The 23972-nt window shown below is 41.3% G+C and overlaps 3 protein-coding genes across 4 annotated transcripts in view; 2 read left to right on the top strand and 1 right to left on the bottom strand.

Moving 5' to 3' along the window:
* Nucleotides 1-9713, top strand: part of LOC109419740 (inositol-pentakisphosphate 2-kinase) — a 401201-nt gene extending 391488 nt beyond the window's left edge. For both annotated transcript variants that reach the window (XM_062850148.1, XM_062850149.1), the window contains 5 exons: nt 4928-5095; nt 5177-5288; nt 5401-5508; nt 5579-5844; nt 5937-9713. In XM_062850148.1, the coding sequence (XP_062706132.1) occupies nt 4928-5095; nt 5177-5288; nt 5401-5508; nt 5579-5844; nt 5937-6111 (829 nt within the window). In that variant the 3' untranslated portion in view covers nt 6112-9713. The remainder of the gene's footprint in view (nt 1-4927; nt 5096-5176; nt 5289-5400; nt 5509-5578; nt 5845-5936) is intronic.
* Nucleotides 9714-9856: 143 nt separating this feature from the next.
* Nucleotides 9857-11003, top strand: LOC109419726 (uncharacterized). Its single transcript, XM_019693995.3, has 2 exons — nt 9857-10469; nt 10539-11003. Exons 1-2 carry the CDS (start codon nt 10104-10106, stop codon nt 10695-10697), a joined length of 525 nt encoding a protein of 174 aa, XP_019549540.2. The 5' UTR covers nt 9857-10103; the 3' UTR covers nt 10698-11003.
* A 6334-nt stretch (nt 11004-17337) lies between these two features.
* On the bottom strand, nt 17338-17992 carry LOC109406725 (uncharacterized). The gene is made up of 2 exons (XM_029853664.2): nt 17901-17992; nt 17338-17823 (listed from the first exon to the last, which is right to left on the bottom strand). Exon 2 carries the CDS (start codon nt 17759-17761, stop codon nt 17435-17437), a length of 327 nt encoding a protein of 108 aa, XP_029709524.1. The 5' UTR covers nt 17762-17823; nt 17901-17992; the 3' UTR covers nt 17338-17434.
* Between the last annotated feature and the right edge of the window lie 5980 nt (nt 17993-23972).

The raw sequence follows: 23972 nt of genomic DNA on the forward strand, positions 1-23972 counted from the left end.
ATTATATTGCATCAAGACATTCACTCCAAAAGAAGTTTACTTTTTTGAGAACGTTTGTCGCTTAGGGTGTCTAGGATGCTGAGCGAATATGTATCTATTCGTGCCAGCTTGCAGAAAAACATTAGCATATTTTTTATTATCAAATAGATTTTGATGTATTAAACATTTTTGCCGAATACACGAACATTCTATGCATTTAGAATATAAAGATATTTAAGCTTTCATTCCGTAATTTGAATACACACTAGTGCCTTTTGGACTAATTTCGATTCAACAAATTTATCATAAGATTGCCCTTGGTCTGCAGAACAATTTTGTCGAAGGCAACTTTTTTTTTGTCTGTATTAACGAGATTTTCAACCCTAGGCTAGTTCATCTCGGGACCCACGCTTTACTTCCCTTCCGAAGGAAGAACCCACATTTTGTGAATATGTCGGGAGTGGGATTCGATCCCAGGTCCTCGGCGTGATAGTCTTGTGTTCTAACCACCACACCAGGTCCGCTCCACAACGAAGGCAACATTACTCTAGGAAGTCAAAGTTCATAGGTTCCCAATCTTTCAGGTGCGCGACCGTGCATGCCGTATTACTTTACCACTATCGAGAAGTTATAAAGTATTCGGTTTTGTTACAGTAGTCATTTTCAATTCAATCGCAAGGAAAGATTCTGATTGAAAGATTTCGCTTGTGCGCGCTCTTTTGCCAGTCAAATTCGGATTCCTTATCGAAAACGTCAAGTAATGATACCAGTATCCCAAGCACAATGACTGCTGAATAACATCATATTTACCCAAAATGTTCAAAATCAAGCTTAAGAGCTGTTTATTCAAATCTTGTACAGCAATAATGTTTGTTGGGATTGACCATGCATCGGAACCCTTACTGCCTCAAACCAGTGAACACAGAAGATAAATAAAATTAGGAATATTAATCCACTTTTCTTTGCTTCAAGATCATTCTCGGCCAGAACCAAACCGAGACTTATACCTTTTAACAAGTTTTGAAAATTAATTGCTTTTATCACGACTGGTGCAGTTATACTCTTGGGGGGATCAGTTCGGCGTATCAGTCTTCCCGTGCAAATCAAAAGCTTCTTTGATTTCTTTCTCCAATATTTCGATATTGGATCTTTATCAAGCATTCTGTAATAAATTTGTCACGTTAGATTTATAGTTCATTGATTTTATAAACCGGCAAATACACGGACAATTAGTCACGATCCGTAAAGTACTAGAGTTGTTTCAGCAAGAAAATGGTACAAAAAGCGTACATATTATGATTCCTTTTGATGCTATTTGAGCAAAACTTTGGAAAAGGGGAAAACACCAACACAGTTTTCGAATGTTTTGATCAAACAGCATCAAATTAGACAAGGCATCATAATACCCACGCTTTATGTATCATTTCCTTGCAGAAACTACTCTAGTACTTCACCGATCGTGACCAATTGTCCGTGTATTTCGGGGGTCTTGAAGAGGCCCGGGTGCGTTACATGGGGTCCGCGGGTTTTGGGGAAATTTTGAAGGCATTTCAGGAATTACTTTGAACCTCTTGGCACGTCTCTGGAATGCCTTGAAACGTCCCTAAGATCTCTATATTCTAATTGAAATGCCCTTAATCACAAATCTCTTCGTAAACAAAACCAGCGCACTTGAGCATCTTATTTTAAGCTTATTACAAGTGAGCAAGAACAGACAAATGGAATGCACTATTGTTTGAAGCTTGCTTCGTGAGATTTGTGCGTCTGAAGTTTTGATGCACTTTTGAAGCGGGATTTCAAGACGTTTGTCCTTAAAATACCTTTGATATAAGGGTGAACCCTCCTGATACTACCCTAATCTGAAATGTCTCGAAACGCCCCTGAAACCTCCGTAATCCCATTGATACGCCCTTGCAATCATCATAACCAATTTGAAATGGTGCTGTAATCCTTGGAACGACTTTAAATGGCACCAGGACCCCCTGGAACGCACCTAAAAATCTCTTGAAACGCCTCTTGAAATTCTATCAAAAGCACCTCCAAATCTCCCAATAAAAAGCCAACGAAACCAGACCGAACGATCTTAAATGGATCCTGAAAACCCCAGAAGCTCTTTTTTGGGATCTCTGGAAACCCCCTTGGATGCTATGGATTTCCTTCAGGAATGGCTGCCAGGATTCTTACAGGGACACTTATTCAGGTTTTTATTTCAAAGATAGCACGATAAATTCATTTTGGAATTCCTCCCAAGAATTACTATTTGAAGCGCTTTAGGAATTTGTGGTAGGATTCCTCCATGAATTTTTGCTGGGATCGTTTCAGGCATTTCTGTTGGTGTTCGTCAAGGAATTCTTTCGAGTATTTCTATAAATATCCTTCAGATATTACCCAGATTTATTTCTGGAATAACTCCTGTGATATCTTCAAAATATCTACAAAATGGGGATTCGTCCAGAAATTTCGACTTATTCCGGAAATATCTTTAGAGATTCCTCCAATAATTACTCCGTGGATTTATCCAGGGACTTTCCTAGGGATCCTTTCAGGAATTTCTGTTAGGATTCCTTCCGGATTTTTTCCAGAAATTCTACCGGCAATTTATCTAGGGGTGCCTCCGCATAACCCTTTGAGGATTTCTTAAAAAAAAAAGTCTATGGATGCCTTATGTCAGTGGTGCTCAGGTTGAAGCATTTCGCGGGCCAAATTAGGTGTTTTTGCCTAAGCCGCGGGCCGCAGAATAAAAACCATCATTTCAGTGAATGGAAATCTCAAATCACTCTCATATTAAGAATGTTCGATATTTTTTAAAGATTTTCGGATAGTCTCGATAAGAATATCTTGCACTTTCATCTTTATCCTCATAGATCTTAATTAGACCAATGAAAACGTGTTGGACATCAAAAATACAATCCATTGGTAAATTTTAATGAAGTCCGGCTTAAAAATTCAAAAATTGTGTATAAAACTGCATATAAAAGTAAAATTTAGCAAAAATCGTGTTATAACTTATTTCGTGTCAAACAAAATTGATGTAAATAGGGTATATGTACCATTCCTTGGCCTAATTTGCAAGCCGCATTGACAATTTTGACCATAACTCATGAATTAATAGCACTAGAAATAATATGTTGACCCTATTACACATTCTAGGTAATGCATGTTTCCCCAATTGGAAGTAAACTAACGTAAATATTCAAGAATTTACCTTATTAAGTTGAAAAGACTCGATGCGATGGTATGCAACGTTTGTCTATGGTACAAAAATTGGCCTATTAGTGGATACAACGTAGGCCTATTGCTTTCCATGCACTAGAACCACTTATTATTGCACTTTTCAATATTTCTGCTGAAGTATTATCTCTGTTTGTTCACCAATCTTACTTGTACATTACATTTTGGAGCCAAATTTTCAAAAAACTGTAAATAAATTACTTAAACTTAAGTTCTTTCTTAATTTATTAACGAAAACAACGCAACCCTATTAATGTGTTATATTTTCACAGTCACCGTACACAAAATCTTTCTTCCTGTTCGTTCTTTCTGGTTCTTACGCAAGCAATGTTGTTGACGTCACTTTATCGGTGCTGTTGATGTCACTTTACTGATGGGCCAAGATTTGGGTACATAGTGGAAAAAATGTCCTCAATATTCGGCCCACATTCAACTTGTAAAATATTTATTATACGTTGAAAACAAATATACAAGTTCAAAATAGCGTCTTTGACCGTCGCATCAAATGTTCAGTTATTAAAATGTCAGTTCGAAATGTTCCAGAATCATGCCATTTATGATCATGTGTATAGACTTACCCACTAAGCCGAAGAATCATGGCGTCTACAAAAGCTAAACAAAGTGACATTTTCATTCATTTTTAATGCTCAAAAGTGCTAAAATTTAAACGAAATGTTACAGTTGTTTGCCGCATAGCTTTTCCGATAGCCAGTTATGCGTGTTTGTTTGAATTTTTGGTTAACGTTGAGATAGGCCGAACGAGGGGACTATGCCAACGAAGCATCCCGATACCCTATTTGATTAAATTGCTAACTTTCCAGTAAATGTTAAAATTTTAAACACTTTGATGTTTTGCACAGCTTCGATTTGGATGCTATTTATAATTAGGGTAAATCTTCAATGATTGCATACCTTTAAAATTCGCACACCTCATAAGAAAATCATGAAGTGTGCAACAATTGGCGATTTACTGTATTTGTTTTAACCTAATCTCGGTTTAACCTGGTCAGAATGTTAAAAAAAGGATAGAAAGAGATTGTTAGGAAAATGATTGATTCCTTTTAAAATGTTTTCATGAATCATGGAAAATTATTGAGAAGTATTTGGGATGTAATTCTAAATTGATATTATCGCAAATTATAGACAAGAAAGATCAAGTTTCGGCAACTATTTTCCAAATTATTGTGCGGGCCGCATTCCCAAGCTTCGAGGGCCGCATGCGGCCCGCGGGCCGCAGTTTCAGCACCACTGCCTTATGTAAATTCTCCAGGAATTATTCAATTATTATTTATTAAATTCTAAGATTCCATTTGGCTTTCCTCATAGTATTTTTAAGAGATTATCACTTGGAATTGCTTATGGAATTTCTCTTGTGAATTATTTTCGTGCTGGAAATTCTTCTAAAATTCATGTAAGAATTTCTCAAGCCATTTCTGCTGGAACTCTTCAAGAAATTGTTCCAGATTATCCCCCCAGAACTTATTTTCAACAATTTCTCCGTGAATATCTCCAGGAATTTGATTTAACAGGGATTTCTTCAGAGATTTCAATAAGAATTCCTCCAGTGATTCCTCTAGAAATTACTCCAGGGATTACTCTGGGGATTAGGAAATTTTGCGACGAAACAACCCAAAAGACTATAGTTTTTCGTATCATAACCGATTTTGTCTTATAACTGATATCAATAATATACATAGATATCCTCATATTTTTCCAGTAAACCCATCCGAATACTGAACGCCATCAAAGGTCTCATCGGGTCCCCGCAGAACAATTTAAAGCTCTGCAAAAATGGTCGCATCGTATACGACGAACAGCGGGATAAATCCGTCTTCAACCGCATTCTGAAAGACATCTTTCCCCGTGACGGACGGACCAAAGAAGAGTATGATCCCAGAAAAGCGTCAGCTTTTTTTTATCTTCTTTGAATCAAAATATAACAATCAGTTTTTTTTTATCTCACCAGGAGAAAAACAGTATTTATGAACCTGATAAAGGAATCCCTGCTGAAGGATTTCTCCTGCTACGAGGCGGACCACGACAGAAAGCTGCTTACTTTACGGAAGGATAGGAAAAAGGTAACACATATCGAAAGAATGAATGCAGTGTTTGAAATCCCTTTTGATCCTTTTTCCATTCGTTTCGGTGTTGATATTGTTATTGATAAACGTTTGATGTTTTTCTACGCAGAAGGATAAAAATCGAATCCATCAACGTACCTGTAGTTCAATCAATTATCAATTCCTACCGAGGAATTGTGCTCTCAAGCAGGTTCTGGATATGCAACTATTGGTAAAGGTATGAACGCAACGGTTGATAATGATTAATGCTTTAACATAAGTAAACCAAAATATGTTTTTTTTTGTAGGAAACTTTGCCCAAGGTGCACTCAGATCTGTACCAACGGGACATTGGCGGTTCATCGGCCAGCAATCCGTTTGCCTACATTGACGAGCTGTACGAGAAGTATTTGGACTATCTTGACGAGCACTGCGAGAAACGGCTATCGGGAAGATTAGAGTTTCTGGATGATGCTTGCTTGGACGAACAGGAACGGTATCAGCTGGGAGCCAGCGCTCTGGATTGCTCAATTATGATCACATTCCGACGGTTGGCCGCACGGGAAGAGGACAGGTGCGTGGGCTGGGCATCCTTTTTTTGACGATGGATTTAGACTATGACCAAAGCTTAATTCGGAACTCCTCGATGTGAACTTGCCATTTTAGGTTGTCACCAGCGGCCCGAACGCACATCATCACGATCGAGAGGATGAAGTTTCTCGTCAACGTTACCGTGGCCGATCTGGACCCGAAGCCGCTCAAACATTGCCAAAAATACCTCCACCAGCTGCAGAAATCGATCGTACATTATCGCGAGTTTATGTCCAAGCTGCGGCGCTAGATGGTTTTAGGAATTATGAAATTAGTTTTACCAAAATTCACTTCTATTTATTCATACCACGAGTGTTGTCATTTGATGTAAAGATTATGTGATACTATTTAGCATGAGTGTGTTTCACCGTGTAGCCAATTTTAGGTCCATTTAGGGTATTTATTATTCAAGTAATAATTTTAATTGGGGCTGGAGGCCCTTTAGATAGTTTACAAGAACATCATGGTTTTAGTAGCATTAGTAAATGCGAAGCAACAGAACTGACTTCAGTGGTCCATGTGGTAGATAGCGTGCAGACGAATTTCGCGTCAACTCGACCAACGGTTGGCAGCACCCTCTCAGAATCGAACGAAACTTTGTGGGCATAAACAATAGGTCTTTCTAAGCAACTTTGCATATTTTGTTTTTCGAAATTTTTCAAGAGTAGCATTTGAAGAGGGCCTATTTTTTTCATAGATTTTTTTCAAATCGATGTAACTCAAAAATGACAAGACCTACAAAAAAGTGTTGTATGGCGGACTATCGTGAAATTCCATGAAGTTTTTTAGAAAAATATCCAAAAAATACAAATTTAATTCCTACACTGAAAAATAAAGGTTTTAAAAATTTAAATCGATATTACAAAAAACCCTGTTTTTAAATCGATGATTTTTTTTCTGGAGAAAGGTATTTCAATTACCTACATTTTCTCCAAACAATGTTGCTGTGACATATTTAAGGGAAAAAAATTTTTCTAACAAAAACTTTTTTCATGTCTACATTGAGTGAATATTTTTCATCGTGTTTCGTGCCAACATGGCCATATATAGGTTCAGCAGCCTCTCATCAACCAATGAAACTTTATGGAAGTTCAAAAAATTGTTTAAGAAGCAACTTTGCATAATCTAATATTTATCTAGACTAACATTTGAAAAGGGCGTATTGGAGTGACCCACACTTATATGAAAAACATAAAATTCAAAAAATGCCAAGCCTTACCTCCTGCATCAGTTGTTTTGGATTCCCAGAAGCTACGTTCAGCATTTGAGCGAAATCGATTTAGTCTAAGGGGTGATACACAAATTATGTCACGCAAAATTCGACCTTCTTCAACCTCCTCTATGTCACGCTTTGTGTATGGGACCTCACGATTGTTTGTACCGTGCCATGCCCTAATACCGTGACCTTAAGGATGCTCTTCACGTCAAAGAGCCCTGTGAAAATCAATAATCCATGTTTCTTGATTTTTCAAACGCTACATTATTGCTTATTGTGTGTATTATGTATAATAAATATGATTAATGGAATTCCAAATGTTTAATCCATTGTTAAAATCAAAATTGTAAAACATAGCATTGTTCCTAATACCGTGTATGTGACCCGCATACATTGGTGGTCCTTTGAATCATGACTATATCAATCATACTAAGTTCATACTTAAAAGAACCTGTGCGTCAAACGTTGCCTAGAGGTTTGTGCAATTGATTCATAAAGTAAAAAGTTTCAATAATATTTTCAGTTTGTATGTTTTAGCCGAAACACGGTATTTGGAACACATAAGGAACCATGCCCTAATACCGTGTATAGGTACTTTGCACTCACATTCTGTAAATATTTTTAATCGTTTGTTTTTGTAAATATGTGCCAAATTTATCACGCCTAACTTAAGAAGGTTTAATATGCTAATGATTGAACTAGTTACTCAGTTAAAAAAATAATACACTTAGTAAAATATTTGAGTTTTTTGTCAAATACACGGTATTAGGAGGCACACGGTATTAGGGCATGGCACGGTATGGGTCGTCACGTTCTGCAAAACCCCCCTCCCCTCCTAAAGCGTGACGTAATTTGTGCATGGCCCCTAATGGGGCGCTCAACGAGCATGAAGTTTGTATGGGAAAACTTGGCCAAATGTATGCAGAAATCTTAAGCTTTTGATTTTTGCCGCTAGGTGGCGCTGCAAGTGTTCAATTAATAAAAAATAATTAAAAACCTTGGCTATTCTTGTAGGTGACGATATGCCAAACAACTTTATCGAAGACCGCAAAGTGATCCGAAGCCTGTTAAAAATTAATACTCTAGGTAAAGTGAGGTGAAACATTATTGTCGTTTTTCCAATACATGTAAAGCAATATCAATAATGAAATCCCAATGCTTCGCCTCACTGACGGATCACTTACGGGTCTTCAACAAAGTTGTTTGGCATATAGTCACCTACAATAATACCAATGTGTTTATTAATTGAACTCTTACAGCGCCACCTAGCGGCAAAAATCAAAAGCTTAAGATTTCTGCATACATTTGGCCAAGTTTTCCCATACAAACTTCAAGCTCGTTGAGCGCCCCATTAGAAGCCATGCACAAATTACGTCACGCTTTAGAAGGGGAGGAGGTGAGGTTTTGCAGAACGTGACGACCCATACAAACAGTGGTGAGGTCCCATATAAAAAGCGTGACATAGAGGGGAGGGGAGGGGGGTTGAAAAAGGACGTATTTTGTGGGACATAATTTGTGTATCACCCCTTAGACTAGCTCGTTTTCGCTCAAATGCTGAACGTAGCTCCTGGGAGTCCAAAACAATCGATACAGGAGGTAAGACTTGTCATTTTTCGAATTTTATGTTTTTCATAAGTGTGGGCCACCCTAATACGCCCTTTTCAAATGGTAGTCTAGATAAATGTTAGATTATGCAAAATTGCTTCTTCAACAATTTTTTAAACATCCATAAAGTTTCATTGGTTGATGAGAGGCTACTGAACCTATATATCGCCATGTTGGCACGAAACACGATGAAAAATATTCTCTCAATGTGGACATGAAAAAAGTTTTTGTTAGAAAAACTTTTTTCCCTTAAATATCTCACAGCAACATTGTTTGGAGAAAATGTAGGTAATTGAAATATACCGCATTTAGTTCACCACTGGACTGCGCACTGAGTCTTCATAAGTGCGAAAACGTAAATAAAACTGCGCGATTGCATCAAATCAAATTGATGTCTTTGGCGCACTATTTCTTCGATGTATGCTGAATAAGTGCTCTGAAGACACCAAATTGATTGGATGCAATCGCGCACTTTTATTTGCGTTTTCGCACTCGTGAAAACTAGTGCGATAGTCCAGTGGTGAACTAAATGCGCTATACCTTTCTCCAGAAAAAATATCATCGATTTAAAAACATAGGGTTTTTTGTAATATCGATTTAAATTTTTAAAACCTTTATTTTTCAGTGTAGGAATTAATTTTGTATTTTTTAGATATTTTTCTAAAAAACTTCATAGAATTTCACGATAGTCCGCCATACAACTCTTTTTTGTAGGTCTTGTCATTTTTTAGTTACATCGATTTGAAAAAAATCTATGAAAAAAATTAGACCCTCTTCAAATGTTACTCTTGAAAAATTTCGAAAAACAAAATATGCAAAGTTGCTTAGAAAGACCTATTGTTTATGCCCACAAAGTTTCGTTCGATTCTGAGAGGGTGCTGCCAGCCCAATAGAAGGGTTGGCGCGAAATTCGTCAATATTCAAATAATTGTTCAACATGCAGAACTGTTCGCATAAGAATAAGTAGATTCCAAATTTATACCAGCAAACATTTTTTAATACATCATAAGAATTCATAATTGTTCAAACAAGTGTTGTTCAGAGTTATTTTGTGAAACAATCCATGAGTTAACTGTTGTTATTATAAGCCAGAGATATACATTTTTTGTTGGGGAATTGTAACACTGCGACCGTTAAATAGAATTTTTGTAGGATACCATGAGGTGTCCCAATTTAGTACGAGCCCAAACTTCGCTAGTTTATGACTTCTGAGTGCACAATTAGTTTCATTTGACCAATTTGGCCGAAGCTGGAATATCTCTTATCATAATTTGTGTGTACCCTAATGCAATTATCAATTCGCATGCATCTGTTTCATAACGGAAGCATCCAAAAGCATGACAAACTGAGTGTTGGTCGCAACTCGACAACAGTCGTGCCGGAGATTGACTACAATTCAGATGAACTTTTCCTAAACTAGCATGAATCTGAAACCACTACGGCTAGTGTTTCCCCTCATTCACCTCGTATATGCGAAGATCATTCCCGATGTTCACGATATGCACGGATGTCCTGGTCACGATTACCATATGGATTTTTCCGGTATCGAGTTCAACTACGAGGATGATGGCTATATGACCGTCAATGGAAATTTCACCTTCCTGAGGGACATTGTCGCACCGTACCCGGCCTATATTTACTCGGAGCGAATGGAACGTTCGGAATGGCGGCCGGCAATTATCACCAAAAGTGTGTCGGACTTTTGCGAAGTACTGCAAAGCCCTTCGGAAATCTGGTACCCGGTCACAAAGCAGTTGAATCAGAAAAATTGTCCGTACAAGGCGGGGGTTTGTATGAAATGCGCTATACCATTGGAGATAATTTAGATTGCATATGTTCTTATTTTAATTTTGCAGTTTGTGGGAAGCGTCGATCATGTGCGTTATAAGTTTCCTATATTTATAACGCCTAACTTTCTTGGAGAATGGAGAGTGTTTTTAGAACAGCGAGATATCACTAAGGAAACAAAAGAGTATGCCTGTTTGGTGCTATACTTCAGTGTAATTGAAATATAAGAAGATTCACATTTTACAATAAAATTCTGTGTAAATTTGAATTCAAACAAAACATGACATTGCATGAATATAAAAACTGTAAAATTTAATCTTCAATTATTATCAATGTCTTAAGTTTGTTAAGTTCAGTAGGTATTTAAGTATAAATTGTTCTCCAGTACCGAAAGTATTGGTACTAGAACTGTTGTTGACAGCCGTCAGTAAGGATCTGAGGTAGACGAATTCCTCCACCACCTCTGGATCCCCGTGTAAAGTAACATTACTACTCAGACGGATCCGGTCGTGTTCGGTTCCGCCTATCAGCATTAGGCCGTCCCTTATTTTACAAAAAATGGTAATGTTATAAGTTCGTTAGTGGAAAATGATCGTTTTAGCTAAGAAATGATCGTGTCAAATTTTGAAGTCCGTATCTCAAGGCTAAGTGGTCCCTCAAGGGGCCTAAAGTTGTCAAAAATGGTATGGGAACAAAAAAACATGAAAGTTTTTTCAACAAAAAAAATGCGCTATTCTACTAAAACCAAGGGGACGGCAACCTATTTTTTCACTATGGAGTTTGACAGGTTGGATTGTGCCTCCTTACGTGGAGCATAAATTTATGCTCCAGCCAAAATATTCACCAACACAGTCGTAAAATTTGAATGTTTACCTTTTTACGAGGGATATCGGTGCAAAACGCTCGCATCACATTAGATCTCATAAAAGTGTTGATCATGAAAAAGCTGCATTATATGATAATTTCCAATTTGAGAGTGTCGATGTTTAGATAAAGTTCCTACAGAGAGTGATAATTGTTTGTGAAAAGTAAACTTTGTAAACTTTGTTCGCCAAAGTGCGTTTTTCCTTATTTTCTCCCGCTGCTGTATTGAGTGAATGTTGGTATTAGTGTGCTCTAGTTGTGCATGATAAGCGGCAATAAAATCAGATCACCGTAGCACCCCCGTGACTAAAACCGATGATTTTAGGACCCTAAAGGGCCTAAAATGTGCTTATATTTGCGATATCTCTACTCGTTTCAGAGTTATTGACAAAAACAACCGAAAAATCAGCATTTTTGAACATTTTTTTAGATCCCGAAGGAAACCTTCCCTATTTTGTTCAATAACTCAAAAGCGAGTAGAGATATCGCAATTCTAAGCACATTTTTGGCCCTTTAGGGTCCTTAAATCATCGGTTTTAGCAAAATAGCGTATTTTTTCGTCGAAAAAAAAAATTCATGTTTTTTTTTTGGTCCTATACCATTTTTGACAACTTTTGGCCCCTTGAGGGACCATTTAGCCTTGAGATGCGGACTTCAAATTTTGACATGATCATTTCTTAGCTAAAACGATCATTTTACACTAACGAACTTATAACATTTCCAATTTTTGCAAAATAAGGGACGGCCTAATCAGCATGTACTTTGTTTTAGAGGCATTCACCACCAGTCCGACCTTTGCTGCTTCGTGTTTCAGACGGGTTTTCATCTCTGCCACCGTTCCACTTGTTCTGGCGATAATGTCCATGTCGTCCGGATTTTGTGAAAATCGTTCCCCGGCTGTTGAGCCCGGCTCGTCGCGTCACACCTTCCAGAGCTAAGTTGACGAGTAGGCATTAGAGTCCGTCACCTTGTCGCAGTCCCCGGTGAAATTCGAATGAAATGGATATTTCACTCGAAATCCATACGCAGTTTTGCACACCGTCGATGGTTGCTCAGTCTAGTCAGCTTTCCTGGAAAACTGTTTTTGTCCATGATCCTCCATAGCACTGCGCGGCATAGTATGCCGCTTTGAAGTCGATGAACATGTGATGCGTTGGGACCTGGTATTCATGGCATTTCTGGAGGATGTGCCGTACGGTGAAGATCTGGTCCGTTGTCGACCAGCCGTCGATGAAGCCGGCTTGATAACTTACCACGAACTCATTCGTTTTAGGTGACAGACGACGGAAGATGATCTGGGATAGCACTTTGTAGGCAGCATTCAAAATAGTGCTGTTCGGTTTCTCAGATCCTGACTATTTAACCCGTGAAAACTAACGTGAATTTCTTGACTTCCAGGTAGCTCAAGTTTACGGCAGAGGCGAAGTCAGATCACCGGATAGCACAACTTCGGGACCTGCTTCCTAAATACGCTGTTCCAGGCCTTGGCGACTTGTCTACAGTTCATCACTCGGCTGCAGTTACACAACACCAAGGACAAGAGAACGTTGTCAATGGATCGCATCCGACGTAGCGCCGCGATCCATATTCTCCGGGATCAGTTATCTGGGCCCTAAACGGAGGAGGTAACTAAACCGAAGATGATCGGCTGTCTGTCGGATGGCCTGGAGGAAGAGGAACTTAGGGTCATGATGCCAGGCCGTCCAGCGCCAGCGCGACGTATCCACGAACTTGAAACGCTACGTCCGTTTCGTCTAGTCTGAAGCGCACACTCCGGATTCACCGCTCTCAACTTGCACGGGAACGGAGGATTCAATGGCGGGCCTGGAGGGGTCACTAATGGACTGCGCCGGAACACCGTCATCGATCATTCCCAAGCTCTTCGAGCGACCGAGCAAGCCGAAACTGGACAAGCGATCACCTGGGTGGTGCCGATCTCTGTGGGTGTGCCCCGGGAGGGTATAGATCTGGACAGACCGGAAGCAGATCCAGGCTTTCCATCCATTCCGAACCGAAGCAGTCAACTTTGCTGAAACAAATCCGTGGTCAGATGCGACAAGTTCAAAACTTGTGTGACGCTGCCGCTTCCGGAAGTTAAGATTGTTAGGTACTCTATTTACTTGTCTGAAATAAAGGCTACTATATCCAAAGTATGAACTACTGAGGGGTCGTCATTATACCACGAGGAATAAATTCTGACCTTTTCTCTCCTTATAAAGTGAACAAGCGTAGGCTTCAGTTTTCCAGCATTCATTCCAAATGTCCAGCCTTTGCGCCTGCCTGCCAAGTGTTGCTCGTTTGATTATCGACCTTGTACACAGCAACTATGAACTTCTGGAACAATTCTAGACATTTTTGCTTAAAGAGACCAGTTTAGAAGAATGATTTCTTGCATCCCCATGCAAATTGAGAGGACGTGATGTACCTTATGAAAACATAAGTGGACATCTAAAGCCTCGGCGTCTGGATCTGTTCAATAGAAAGTAACTAAAAAATTACAATTTACTACTATACTAAGCAGATGAATACGCAATAGCGGCGTCACCAAGCGACTTCAGAGGACTTGGTATACCATTAATACTGCAAGATCTGTTCAATAGGGAAAATATCTACGAAGAGAATAATTCTCTCTCAATTATTGATCTATTTCAAAACGAGATGTACTGTGCATCACCACACAACTTCAGCAGAGGACTTGGTGAACCTTCTATTCGGCAAGATCTGTTCGATAGGAAGTATTACTGCAAATTGTGCGTCACCACACAACTTCAGAGGACTTGGTGAACCTTTTATTCGGCGAGATCTGTTCAATAGGGAGAAAACCTACAAAGAAAATTGATCTATTTCAAAGCCAGATGTATTGTGCGTCACCACACAACTTCAGAGGACTTGGTGAACCTTTTATTCGGCAAGATCTGTTCGATAGGAAGTATTACTGGAAATTGTGCGTCACCAAGCGACTTCTGAGGACTTGGTGAACCTTCTATTCAGAAAAATCTGTTCAGTAGGAAGAATATCTACTAATAGGGAGAATATCTACGAAGAGAATTGATCTATTTCAAAGCCAGATGTATTGTGCGTCACCACACAACTTCAGAGGACTTGGTGAACCTTCTGTTCGGCAAGATCTGTTCGATAGGAAGTATTACTGCAAATTGTGCGTCACCACACAACTTCAGAGGACTTGGTGAACCTTCTATTCGGCAAGATCTGTTCAATAGGGAGAATAACTACAAAGAAAATTGAACTATTTCAAACCCAGATGTACTGTGCGTCACCACACAACTTCAGAGGACTTGGTGAACCTTCTGTTCGGCAAGATCTGTTCGATAGGAAGTATTACTGCAAATTGTGCGTCACCACACAACTTCAGAGGACTTGGTGAACCTTTTATTCGGCAAGATCGGTTCGATAGGAAGTATTACTGGAAATTGTGCGTCACCAAGTGACTTCTGAGGACTTGGTGAACCTTCTATTCGGCAAGATCTGTTCAATAGGGAGATAACCTACAAAGAAAATTGATCTATTTCAAAGCCAGATGTATTGTGCGTCACCACACAACTTCAGAGGACTTGGTGAACCTTTTATTCGGAAAGATCTGTTCGATAGGAAGTATTACTGGAAATTGTGCGTCACCAAGCGACTTCTGAGGACTTGGTGAACCTTCTATTCGGCAAGATCTGTTCAATAGGGAGAATAACTACAAAGAAAATTGAACTATTTCAAAGCCAGATGTACTGTGCGTCACCACACAACTTCAGAGGACTTGGTGAACCTTCTGTTCGGCAAGATCTGTTCGATAGGAAGTATTACTGGAAATTGTGCGTCACCAAGCGATTTCAGAGGACTTGGTGAACCTTCTATTCGACAAGATCTGCTTAATAGGGAGAATAACTACAAAGAGAATTGATCTATTTCTTAACCAGATGTATTGTGCGTTACCTATATTACAAATTCAGAGAACTTGGTGAACCGAAATAGAACACGAGTCCTTATGGATATTTAAAGCCACCAGAAGTGAACTGTTTAAAGTTGCATCACCATGCAATTTTAGAGGACGTGGTGAAAATAGGATACGAGTCCTTATGGACATCTAAAACCTCCAGAAGTGGACAGTTTCAAAAGTGAAATTCGCTTGGGTACATTCGAATGTTTTACAGTTTCCGGCGAAACCGCTCGCTGAACACCTCACCTACACCCAAACCACCCCCCCCCCCCCCTCCCAACAAAACCATTTTTATTTATTAAACAATTGAACAAAATTAACATATAGGAACGGACCCGCTTCTGGAAGCAATGCCATGCGTGATGGTGCGAGCTGTGGTGTTGATCCTTGCTGTGCTTGTCGTGCTGCTCTTGGACGAACTGGGTAAGAGGGATAGAAGGTTCGATTTAGGATCTTTGATTTGGAAATTTAGGTGTAACGGTAAAAAATGAGTTTCTGAAGAAGTTCTCACAATCAGGCTTATTCTGCGCGACGTGTGAGGCCGCTTCGTTTTGACTGAGGATGATTTCTGCATATGGGAACGTCCATAAATTACGTCACGCAAAAATTGGGCATTTTCATCCCCCCTCCCCCCTATGTCACACTTTTTGAGACCTTTGAAATTTCTGTACAAGTCGTCACACTTTGCTGAACCCCCTCCCTCCTCAAAGCGTGACGTAATTTATGAACGTTCCCTCTCTCGATCTTGTCTGAGAACGGCATGCGTCCAATGAATGATGCAGTGTTATGTTACTCACCTATGATGGGATCGTTTCTTGAAGATTTTCGGCCGTCCACGTCATCATCCTTGTAGCAGTAGCGATCCTCCTCGGCAGCCTTTTGTTCCGGTTTTGACCAATCCTTGCCAGATTCATCATCGCATCGGAAATCTACAACAAAAAAACAACAGTTTGAATAACTTTATTATTTCTCACGACTATAAAGCAACCATCGTACCTCCATGTCTGCCATCTCAGACGCTGCCGAGTCGGATTCATCGTCGTCGTCGTTGTCGGTCAGTTCGTACGCGTCATCCTCTTTGCCCTCGGTATCGTCTTTGGGTTCGCCTTCGCCGTATCGGCCTTATCGGCCGCTTCCGTGATATACTTCAGCGCTTTTACCGTGTCCTTGGGAACCTCCTTCCCGTGCAGATACATCACACCCAAATCGGACTGTCCAACGGGATTGCGCTGTGTCATTGTCCGCTTTGATGCTGTCGCTCCTCTCCAGGTAGATCTTTCCCAGGAAATTTATGGAAACGGCTTTTGCTGCATTGGCCGAATGACTAAAGCACTGCAATGCTTTCTGATGATCCATCGGGATTCTCATCCAAAAGCCTTATCCGATGGACGGCTACTCCGCCGGAAAACTTCCCTTGATTGGTTAACCCTTTATAAGGCAGTGGCAACTATATTGCCACCTACTATTTGTATTTTTTTCTGTTTTATAACAATTTATTTCGAACTTTTTTTTTGGTTTACGCAAAATTGGGATTACTAACAACGCCTGGTATTTTTTTGGTACTAAACAAAGCTTTAACAACAATTTGAGAGCCATTTGTAGTCTAAAAAATGCCTAAATTTGACCGCGTGAAGAAAATTAGCTCAAACTTATTGTAAAAGTATAGATTTGGTTAATATTTTAAGAAATTATCAAATTATGGGTTGAAATGAGCTGAACTACGCAGTTTATATTATGGGTTAATCTCTAATCCACTTTAAAATCTCGTTTCCGGGTTTTTGTCGAAGTCAAAGGAAGAAAAGTACGCTAAACGGGCAGTGGCAACTATATTGCCACCTCAAAAGCTCGTTTTTGGGGTAAACGGGCAGTGGCAATTATATTGCCACCAGCGTTTTTGGGCTTAACGGGCAGTGGCAACTATATTGCCACCTAGATTTTTGAGAGTTTCTTTCAAACAAAAATTGTTATGTACATGTTATCATGTATATAATCATTTCCATAATAGTATGCCTTGACAACTCTTCTAGTTTTCTCGGCCTTATAAAGGGTTAATGGTCGCCTTCGTTGCCACCTTCTTGTAGAAATCCAGCGCCGTTTCGCAACTAATCGGTACCCCAACTCTGGGCCAGGCCGGTACTCGAGCGCTTTCTGAGCCTACGAGTTGTTCCCCAAAGCTGCTATCATGTAGTAGACCAGCGCCTTGGCATGGCTCTCGTTGAACCCGATGCCCGTGGCGTACATAAATCCAAGACCCATCTGCGCCTCAGGGTACCCCTCTTCGACTAGCTCCAGGATCGTCTGCTTGGCCGCCTCCGTGTCCATGTGTACCGGATTGAGGACCATCATTGCCCTGTTATTTATTCCAAGCTCTTCAAACTGCTCCGGGCTCAGCAATATTTCCACGTCAACATCTTCCGGTGACATCCAACTGATCTCCTCGATCTCACTCAGGATCATCCGCCTCTGCAGCTCGTTCAGCATCTCCGACTCTACTTATCCTGTGACGAATCCAGCGCATTCCACAATCCCATTCTGAAACAAGTCTGAAATAAAACTTTTTATGTATTCGTTCAAAAAAAAAAAAAGTTTATCATGGCGTAAAACAGTTCAATTTACAAACCTTTTTTAGATTATTTCATGAAGATTTCACTTTTCGTCGAACAAAAGTTTTGTTTATTATTTTAAAAAAAACGAGAAAACCAAGCATAATTTTTCAATACGGCGTTTCTACCAAAAGTAGACAATACCAATAATTATTTTTGTTTTTACATTTTTGCCATATTGAACGGCATTTAACGTGTCGTACGTGTCAACTAAAATATTTTAGTCACATTGTTGTACTAGTTAATCAAACAATCTACGTGAACTACATTTATCTGATTAAAACAATTGGAGTTGAATGTTGAAAATATGATTAAATGCGTTAAGCCCTTCTGAATTGCTGCCGTATACTTCAAAAATATAAAAGCTTTTTTCAGCAAAATATCCGCTAAAAAGATGCACCACCATGACGCAACCTTTCAAATTTTTCATATCGAGGGATAAGCCTCTGCAAGTTGAATATTCCAACAAAACCAACACTAAACAAAAATAACCAGATAAAATCGATGAAAAGAATCATGACTTAGCCAGTGTCGCCCCCTCTGGTTTATGATGTGTTATGAGCTCCTCGTAGAACTTCCGTGTTTCATGAGAACGGCATAGTAGTTCGATTTCCTCGCATTCCTCTTCTTTCTGGCGGCACTTTTCTCCCGAAAGAGGCGGGTCTGCAGTTTCCGCTTCTGTTGTAACGACATTACTGCCCGTGCTGCGTTCTTCTCCTCCAATATCACTCTGCACTCTCCGCGTTGAAGCAATCGTTTCGTCGACTGCTTACCACGTACCCGATGGAGCTCTCAGCTGCGGCGTTGATGGCTGGTTTTACTGTTCTCCAGCAGTCCTCTAGAGAGGCCACATCGAGCTCGGCCTCGTATGGCAACGTTGTCTCGAGATTCTGCGCGTATGCTGAGGCGACATCCGGTTGCTTCAGTCGCTAAAGGTTTGTGGGATTATCTGGCATCACTGCCCACCGAGTGTAAATAAAAGGAAGCAGAACAATCCCGCGACGTAAACGAAAAGTACCGTGAAATTTCGATCCGTATTAATAAATGTTTTATAGTTGAAGTCTCGGTAAAATTCTTTATTTTCCGCATCCGATCCCCACATTGGTGACCCGCGACGTCGCGAATCGAAAAAAGAATTCCGTTCGAACGTAATTCCGCGCGTTTTCGGTGAATTGATCGTGACCAACGAGTGTAACCTCAAAATACCAAATGGAAACGACGCTGCCGCTGCGGCGGCTGCTGCGGCTACTGCAGCATTTGTTTCAGTCAAGCTGCACTGAAAGGAGCCTTGCAGTAATGACAAGCATAAAAATGTTTTTAAATTTACCATGGCAAAACATGATCATCGACCCACCAACGCTTCTTGTGTGCGTTTTGTTTCCTCTTACATCAACCGGCTCGATAGCTGAGTGGTAGCGTGCGAGCCTGGTGATGCCAAGGTTCTTGGTTCGAATCCGGTTGCCAACAGAAACTTTTTTTAATTGAAGATCGAGTCCATGGTAAAATTGAAAACATAATTCTGTTGAATTAAAACGAAATTCAGTCTGCACAAATTTAGTGGCGTTGTGCATTTAAATTGACCCTCAGAATAGTAATTTTCACCGCAAGCCGCCGTTCAGTGTATTGAAGATGATTTTCATCCAGCGGCTTCCGGCTGGTATTCGGCCAATTTTGACTTGTCACGACGGCACTATTGACAAACTGGCTGAAATGGCTGATAAGATCACCGATTCGTCCAGTCAGACTACTGTCGGAATGGTAAATACTGAACCAGCGAACACCAGCGACAAGTTGGCAGAGCAGATCGAATTGCTCACTGCGGAAATTCGTCGTATGAAAGCTCCTAATTCGAACCGGAGTCGATCCATGTCACGTAATCGAAGCAGCAGTCGCTGGGCATCCAGAACTGGACTATGTTGGTACCATAACAAATATGGAAACGATGCCCAACGTTGCCGTGACCCGTGCTCATGGAGTTCAAAAATCTAGTAACCTCCCCACCGTCTTCGGCGAAGGTGGACGGAGTTTGTGAAAGCCGCCGAATGGTTGTATTTGACAAGACTAACAGTACACGTTTCCTGATTGACACCGGTTCCGACGTTTCAATTTTGCCAGCGACAAGAAGCGATCGATGTTACGGGAGCGAAAAACAGCATCTCCACGCGGCCAACGGAACCCGCATTCGAACATTTGGGACGAAATTCGTTTCTATCGACCTTGGATTGCGACGTAAGTTCACCTGGAATTTTCTCATCGCTGATGTGACGCTGCCTATCGTTGGTGCAGATTTTCTGGCGAAGTTTGGAATCCTTGTTGATTTGAAAAACCAACAGCTGATTGACGGTCAAACTGGTGTGAAGTCTTCTGGGGGTATGATGACCGCAACATTACACACGATAACGCTTGTGAATTCCAGTCACCCTTTCCATGATTTGCTCCAAGAGTTCCGCGAAATTACCATGCCTGCCGAGATGCGTACCTCCACCCATAGCGACGTAACTCATCACATCGTTACACGAGGACCTCCAGTGGCATCAAAGGTCCGACGGATGCATCCGGACAAGGTAAAAGCAGCAAAAGAAGAGTTTCGACTAATGTGTGAAATGGGTATATGCAGGCCGTCTAGCAGTAGTTGGGCTAGCCCATTGCATTGTGTGCTCAAGAAAAATGGGCAGTTTCGCTTCGTTGGCGATTACCGTCGTCTAAATCACGTTACTCAACCGGACCGTTACCCAGTACCGCACATCCACGACTTGCTGCACTCACTACATGGTAAGTCAGTTTTCACAACTCTTGATTTGGAGCGAGCGTACCACCAAGTTGCGGTGGAAGAGGCGGACATTCCAAAAACAGCGGTCATCACACCGTTTGGCTTGTTTGAATTTACCCGTATGCAATTCGGGTTGTCTAATGCTAGCCAGACATTTCAACGCTATATGCACAAAATCCTGGGCGATCTGGATTTTGTTGTCGTATTCATCGATGACATATGTATCGCTTCTAAATCTCTTGCAGAGCATCAGCAGCATTTGCGGATTGTGTTCGAGCGCCTTCGACAACATGGCCTCGTGATCAACTTGGACAAATGCGTGTTTGCCCAGAACGAAGTGGAGTTCATAGGCTATCTGATCAACTGCGACGGTGTCCGCCCTCTTCCAGCACGCGTTCAGGCTATTGCAAACTACGAGAAGCCATCGACGGTGAAAGAACTTCGCCGGTTCCTGGCCATATTGAATGGCTACAAACGGTTCGTTCGCCATGCTTCCGATATTCAAGCAGAGTTACAGAAACTTATTCCAGGCAACAAGAGGAATGATACGCGCAAGCTTCAGTGGACGGATGCTGCTTTGTCAAGCTTTGAATTATGCAAGAGATCATTGGCGGAATCGATACTGCTTCACTACCCAGATTCTTCGAAACCGTTGGCTTTGATGATCGATGCCTCAAATATTGCTGCCGGGGCGGTTCTACAACAGCTAAACGGAAACGTTTGGGAACCACTTGGATTCTATTCAGAGAAGTTCTCCAAATCACAGTTGAAATACTCGACATTCGGTCGCGAGTTGACTGCGATGAGAATGTCCGTCAAATATTTTCGGCACTTTCTTGAAGGGCGTACTTTTACGATCTTCACTGACCATCGCCCCTGACGTACGCGCTGACTACTGAATCGAAGTCACGGCTACCCCACGAAGAGCGATATCTCAGGTTTATTTCGGAATTCACCACGGATATCCAGCACGTAAGTGGAAAAGAAAATTTCGTTGCAGATGCTTTCTCTCGCGTAGAAAGCGTGCAGTCTGGTTTGTCCATTGATTATGACCAAATTGGACAGGCACAAGCAACTGATGAGGAGCTACAACGAATCATGCACTCAAAAACAACGTCCCTGAAATTTGAGGTTAAACGAATGGATGGCTGTAGTCGGCAGATATATTGCGATATTTCCACTGGGAAACCGAGGCCTTTTATCCCAAAAGCATATCGCAAAAACGTCCTTGAACTGCTCCATGGGATCTCTCATCCCGGCATGCGGTGTACGAGAAAATTGGTTTCCGAACGATTTGTGTGGCCTTCTATGAACCGCGATGTTGCTGAATTTGTTAAACATTGTGTGAATTGTCAAAAGTCCAAGGTTCTTCGGCACACTGTTTCTCCATTGGGACAATTCAATCTACCAAAAGCTCGTTTTCAGCACGTACACATTGACCTGGTGGGGCCTTTACCCCCCTCACAAGGAAATCGCTATCTTTTGACGATGGTCGATCGTTTTACGAGATGGCCTGAAGCTGTTCCATTGGTCGACATGACTGCTACATCAGTAGCTCAGGCACTATGCGCAACGTGGATTTCCAGATTCGGAGTTCCGGAAAATTTGACCACTGATCAAGGACGACAGTTCGAGAGCGATCTGTTTCGAGAGCTGACGAGAATATTGGGGGTGCACCACATCCATACGACCGCTTACCATCCGCAAGCCAATGGCATGGTGGAGCGCTTCCATCGCACTTTGAAGGCGTCGATTATGTGTGTAAATTCCAAAAACTGGTGCGACGAGCTTCCAATGATTCTGCTCGGACTTCGAACAGCGTTCAGAGATGATCTTCAGTGCTCGGTTGCAGACATGGTTTACGGTCAATCGTTGCGCATTCCTGGCGAGTTTTTCCAGCCCTCAGCTTCGAATGTTGATCGTTCACAGTTTGCCCAAATGCTGCACCAGACCTTCGACAACATACAACCACGACCGATCAAATCACATGGCAAACGACCAATTTTCATTGATGATGATTTGAAAACATGTACCCATGTATTTGTACGCGTAGATTCCGTGAAACGCCCATTGCAACCGCCGTATGAAGGTCCATTCAAAGTGGTTGAACGGGATACGAAGTTCATGGACATAGTTATTTCAGGAAAAGTTCACCGTATTTCAATAGATCGCGTCAAACCTGCTTTCGTATGCAACCCAGATTTGGACGAGTATCCCCAGGATGATCATCGTACGAAAGTTACACCATCTGGTCATCGGGTCAGATTTTTGGTGTAACTGGAGGGGCACTGTGGGATTATCTGGCATCACTGCCCACCGAGTGTAAATAAAAGGAGGCAGAACAATCCCGCGACGTAAACGAAAAGTACCGTGAAATTTCGATCCGTATTAATAAATGTTTTATAGTTGAAGTCTCGGTAAAATTCTTTATTTTCCGCATCCGATCCCCACAGGTTGTACCGTGGTGGTCGCCGGTATCATACATTCATTGATGACGGAAGGTTTTATACGCAGTTTAACCGTTATGTGTCCGACAACATTTTTGCTTTTTTCTACACCGTGCTTTTCAAATGGGAGCTGGGTACCCGGGTACCCTGTCGGCCACATAAGGGTTAACCATCACCAGATAGTCGTCGGAGTCAATGTTAGCGCCACGATAAGTCCTAGCGTCGATAATGTCGGATAAGTGCCATCCATTAATTACAGCGTGGTCGATTTGCGATTCCGTTTGCTGTGGTGATATCCAGGTGTAACGATAAGGGAGGCTATATTGGAAGAAGGTGCTACGTATGGTCCATGTATAAGCGGTTTGCACTCGTCTGCTAGTGGGCGCTAAACTTTCCAATCGTCAGTCTGAATTCCTCCTCCTGGCCTACCTGAGCGTTTATGATGATCTTGACGTCGTGTCTTGGGCAGCGATCGTACTCGCGTTCGAGCTGCGTATAAAATGTGTCTTTGTCAATACCTAGCAGTGCTTGTGGAGTGAGGAAGCTGTGCACGTTTATTATACTAAAGTTGAAGAATCGGCCCTTGATCCTCAACCTGCACATTCTTTCGTCGATCGGCCACCAACAGATCACGCGCCTCTGCATGCCGTCCATCACGATAACAGCTTTTGCCAGCTCACGTGTGTTGCTGCATCTCTGACAGGTGGTATGATTATGTACGAACGTTTAGATCGCACCATGGATCCTTCAGTAGATCTGCAAGTTTGCTGGTGCTCCCAATGAAGTTAAGAGATCGTCAGTTCCATGTACATACCAAGTTTCCAATCACCTTCTGGTTCGCTGGAGCCGTTGCCGTTGGTCTCGTAGGGCCC

The sequence above is a fragment of the Aedes albopictus genome, chromosome 2 (genome assembly GCF_035046485.1).
Source record: "Aedes albopictus strain Foshan chromosome 2, AalbF5, whole genome shotgun sequence".
Classification (NCBI taxonomy): Eukaryota; Metazoa; Arthropoda; class Insecta; order Diptera; family Culicidae; genus Aedes; species Aedes albopictus.

Coding starts and splice junctions, on each gene's coding strand:
- LOC109419726 (XM_019693995.3), top strand. CDS start 10,104: ATGAATCTGAAACCACTACGGCTAGTGTTTCCCCTCATTCACCTCGTA. Junction 10,470..10,538: donor ATTGTCCGTACAAGGCGGGG/GTTTGTATGAAA, acceptor TTAATTTTGCAG/TTTGTGGGAAGCGTCGATCA.
- LOC109406725 (XM_029853664.2), bottom strand. CDS start 17,761: ATGCTGAACGAGCTGCAGAGGCGGATGATCCTGAGTGAGATCGAGGAG.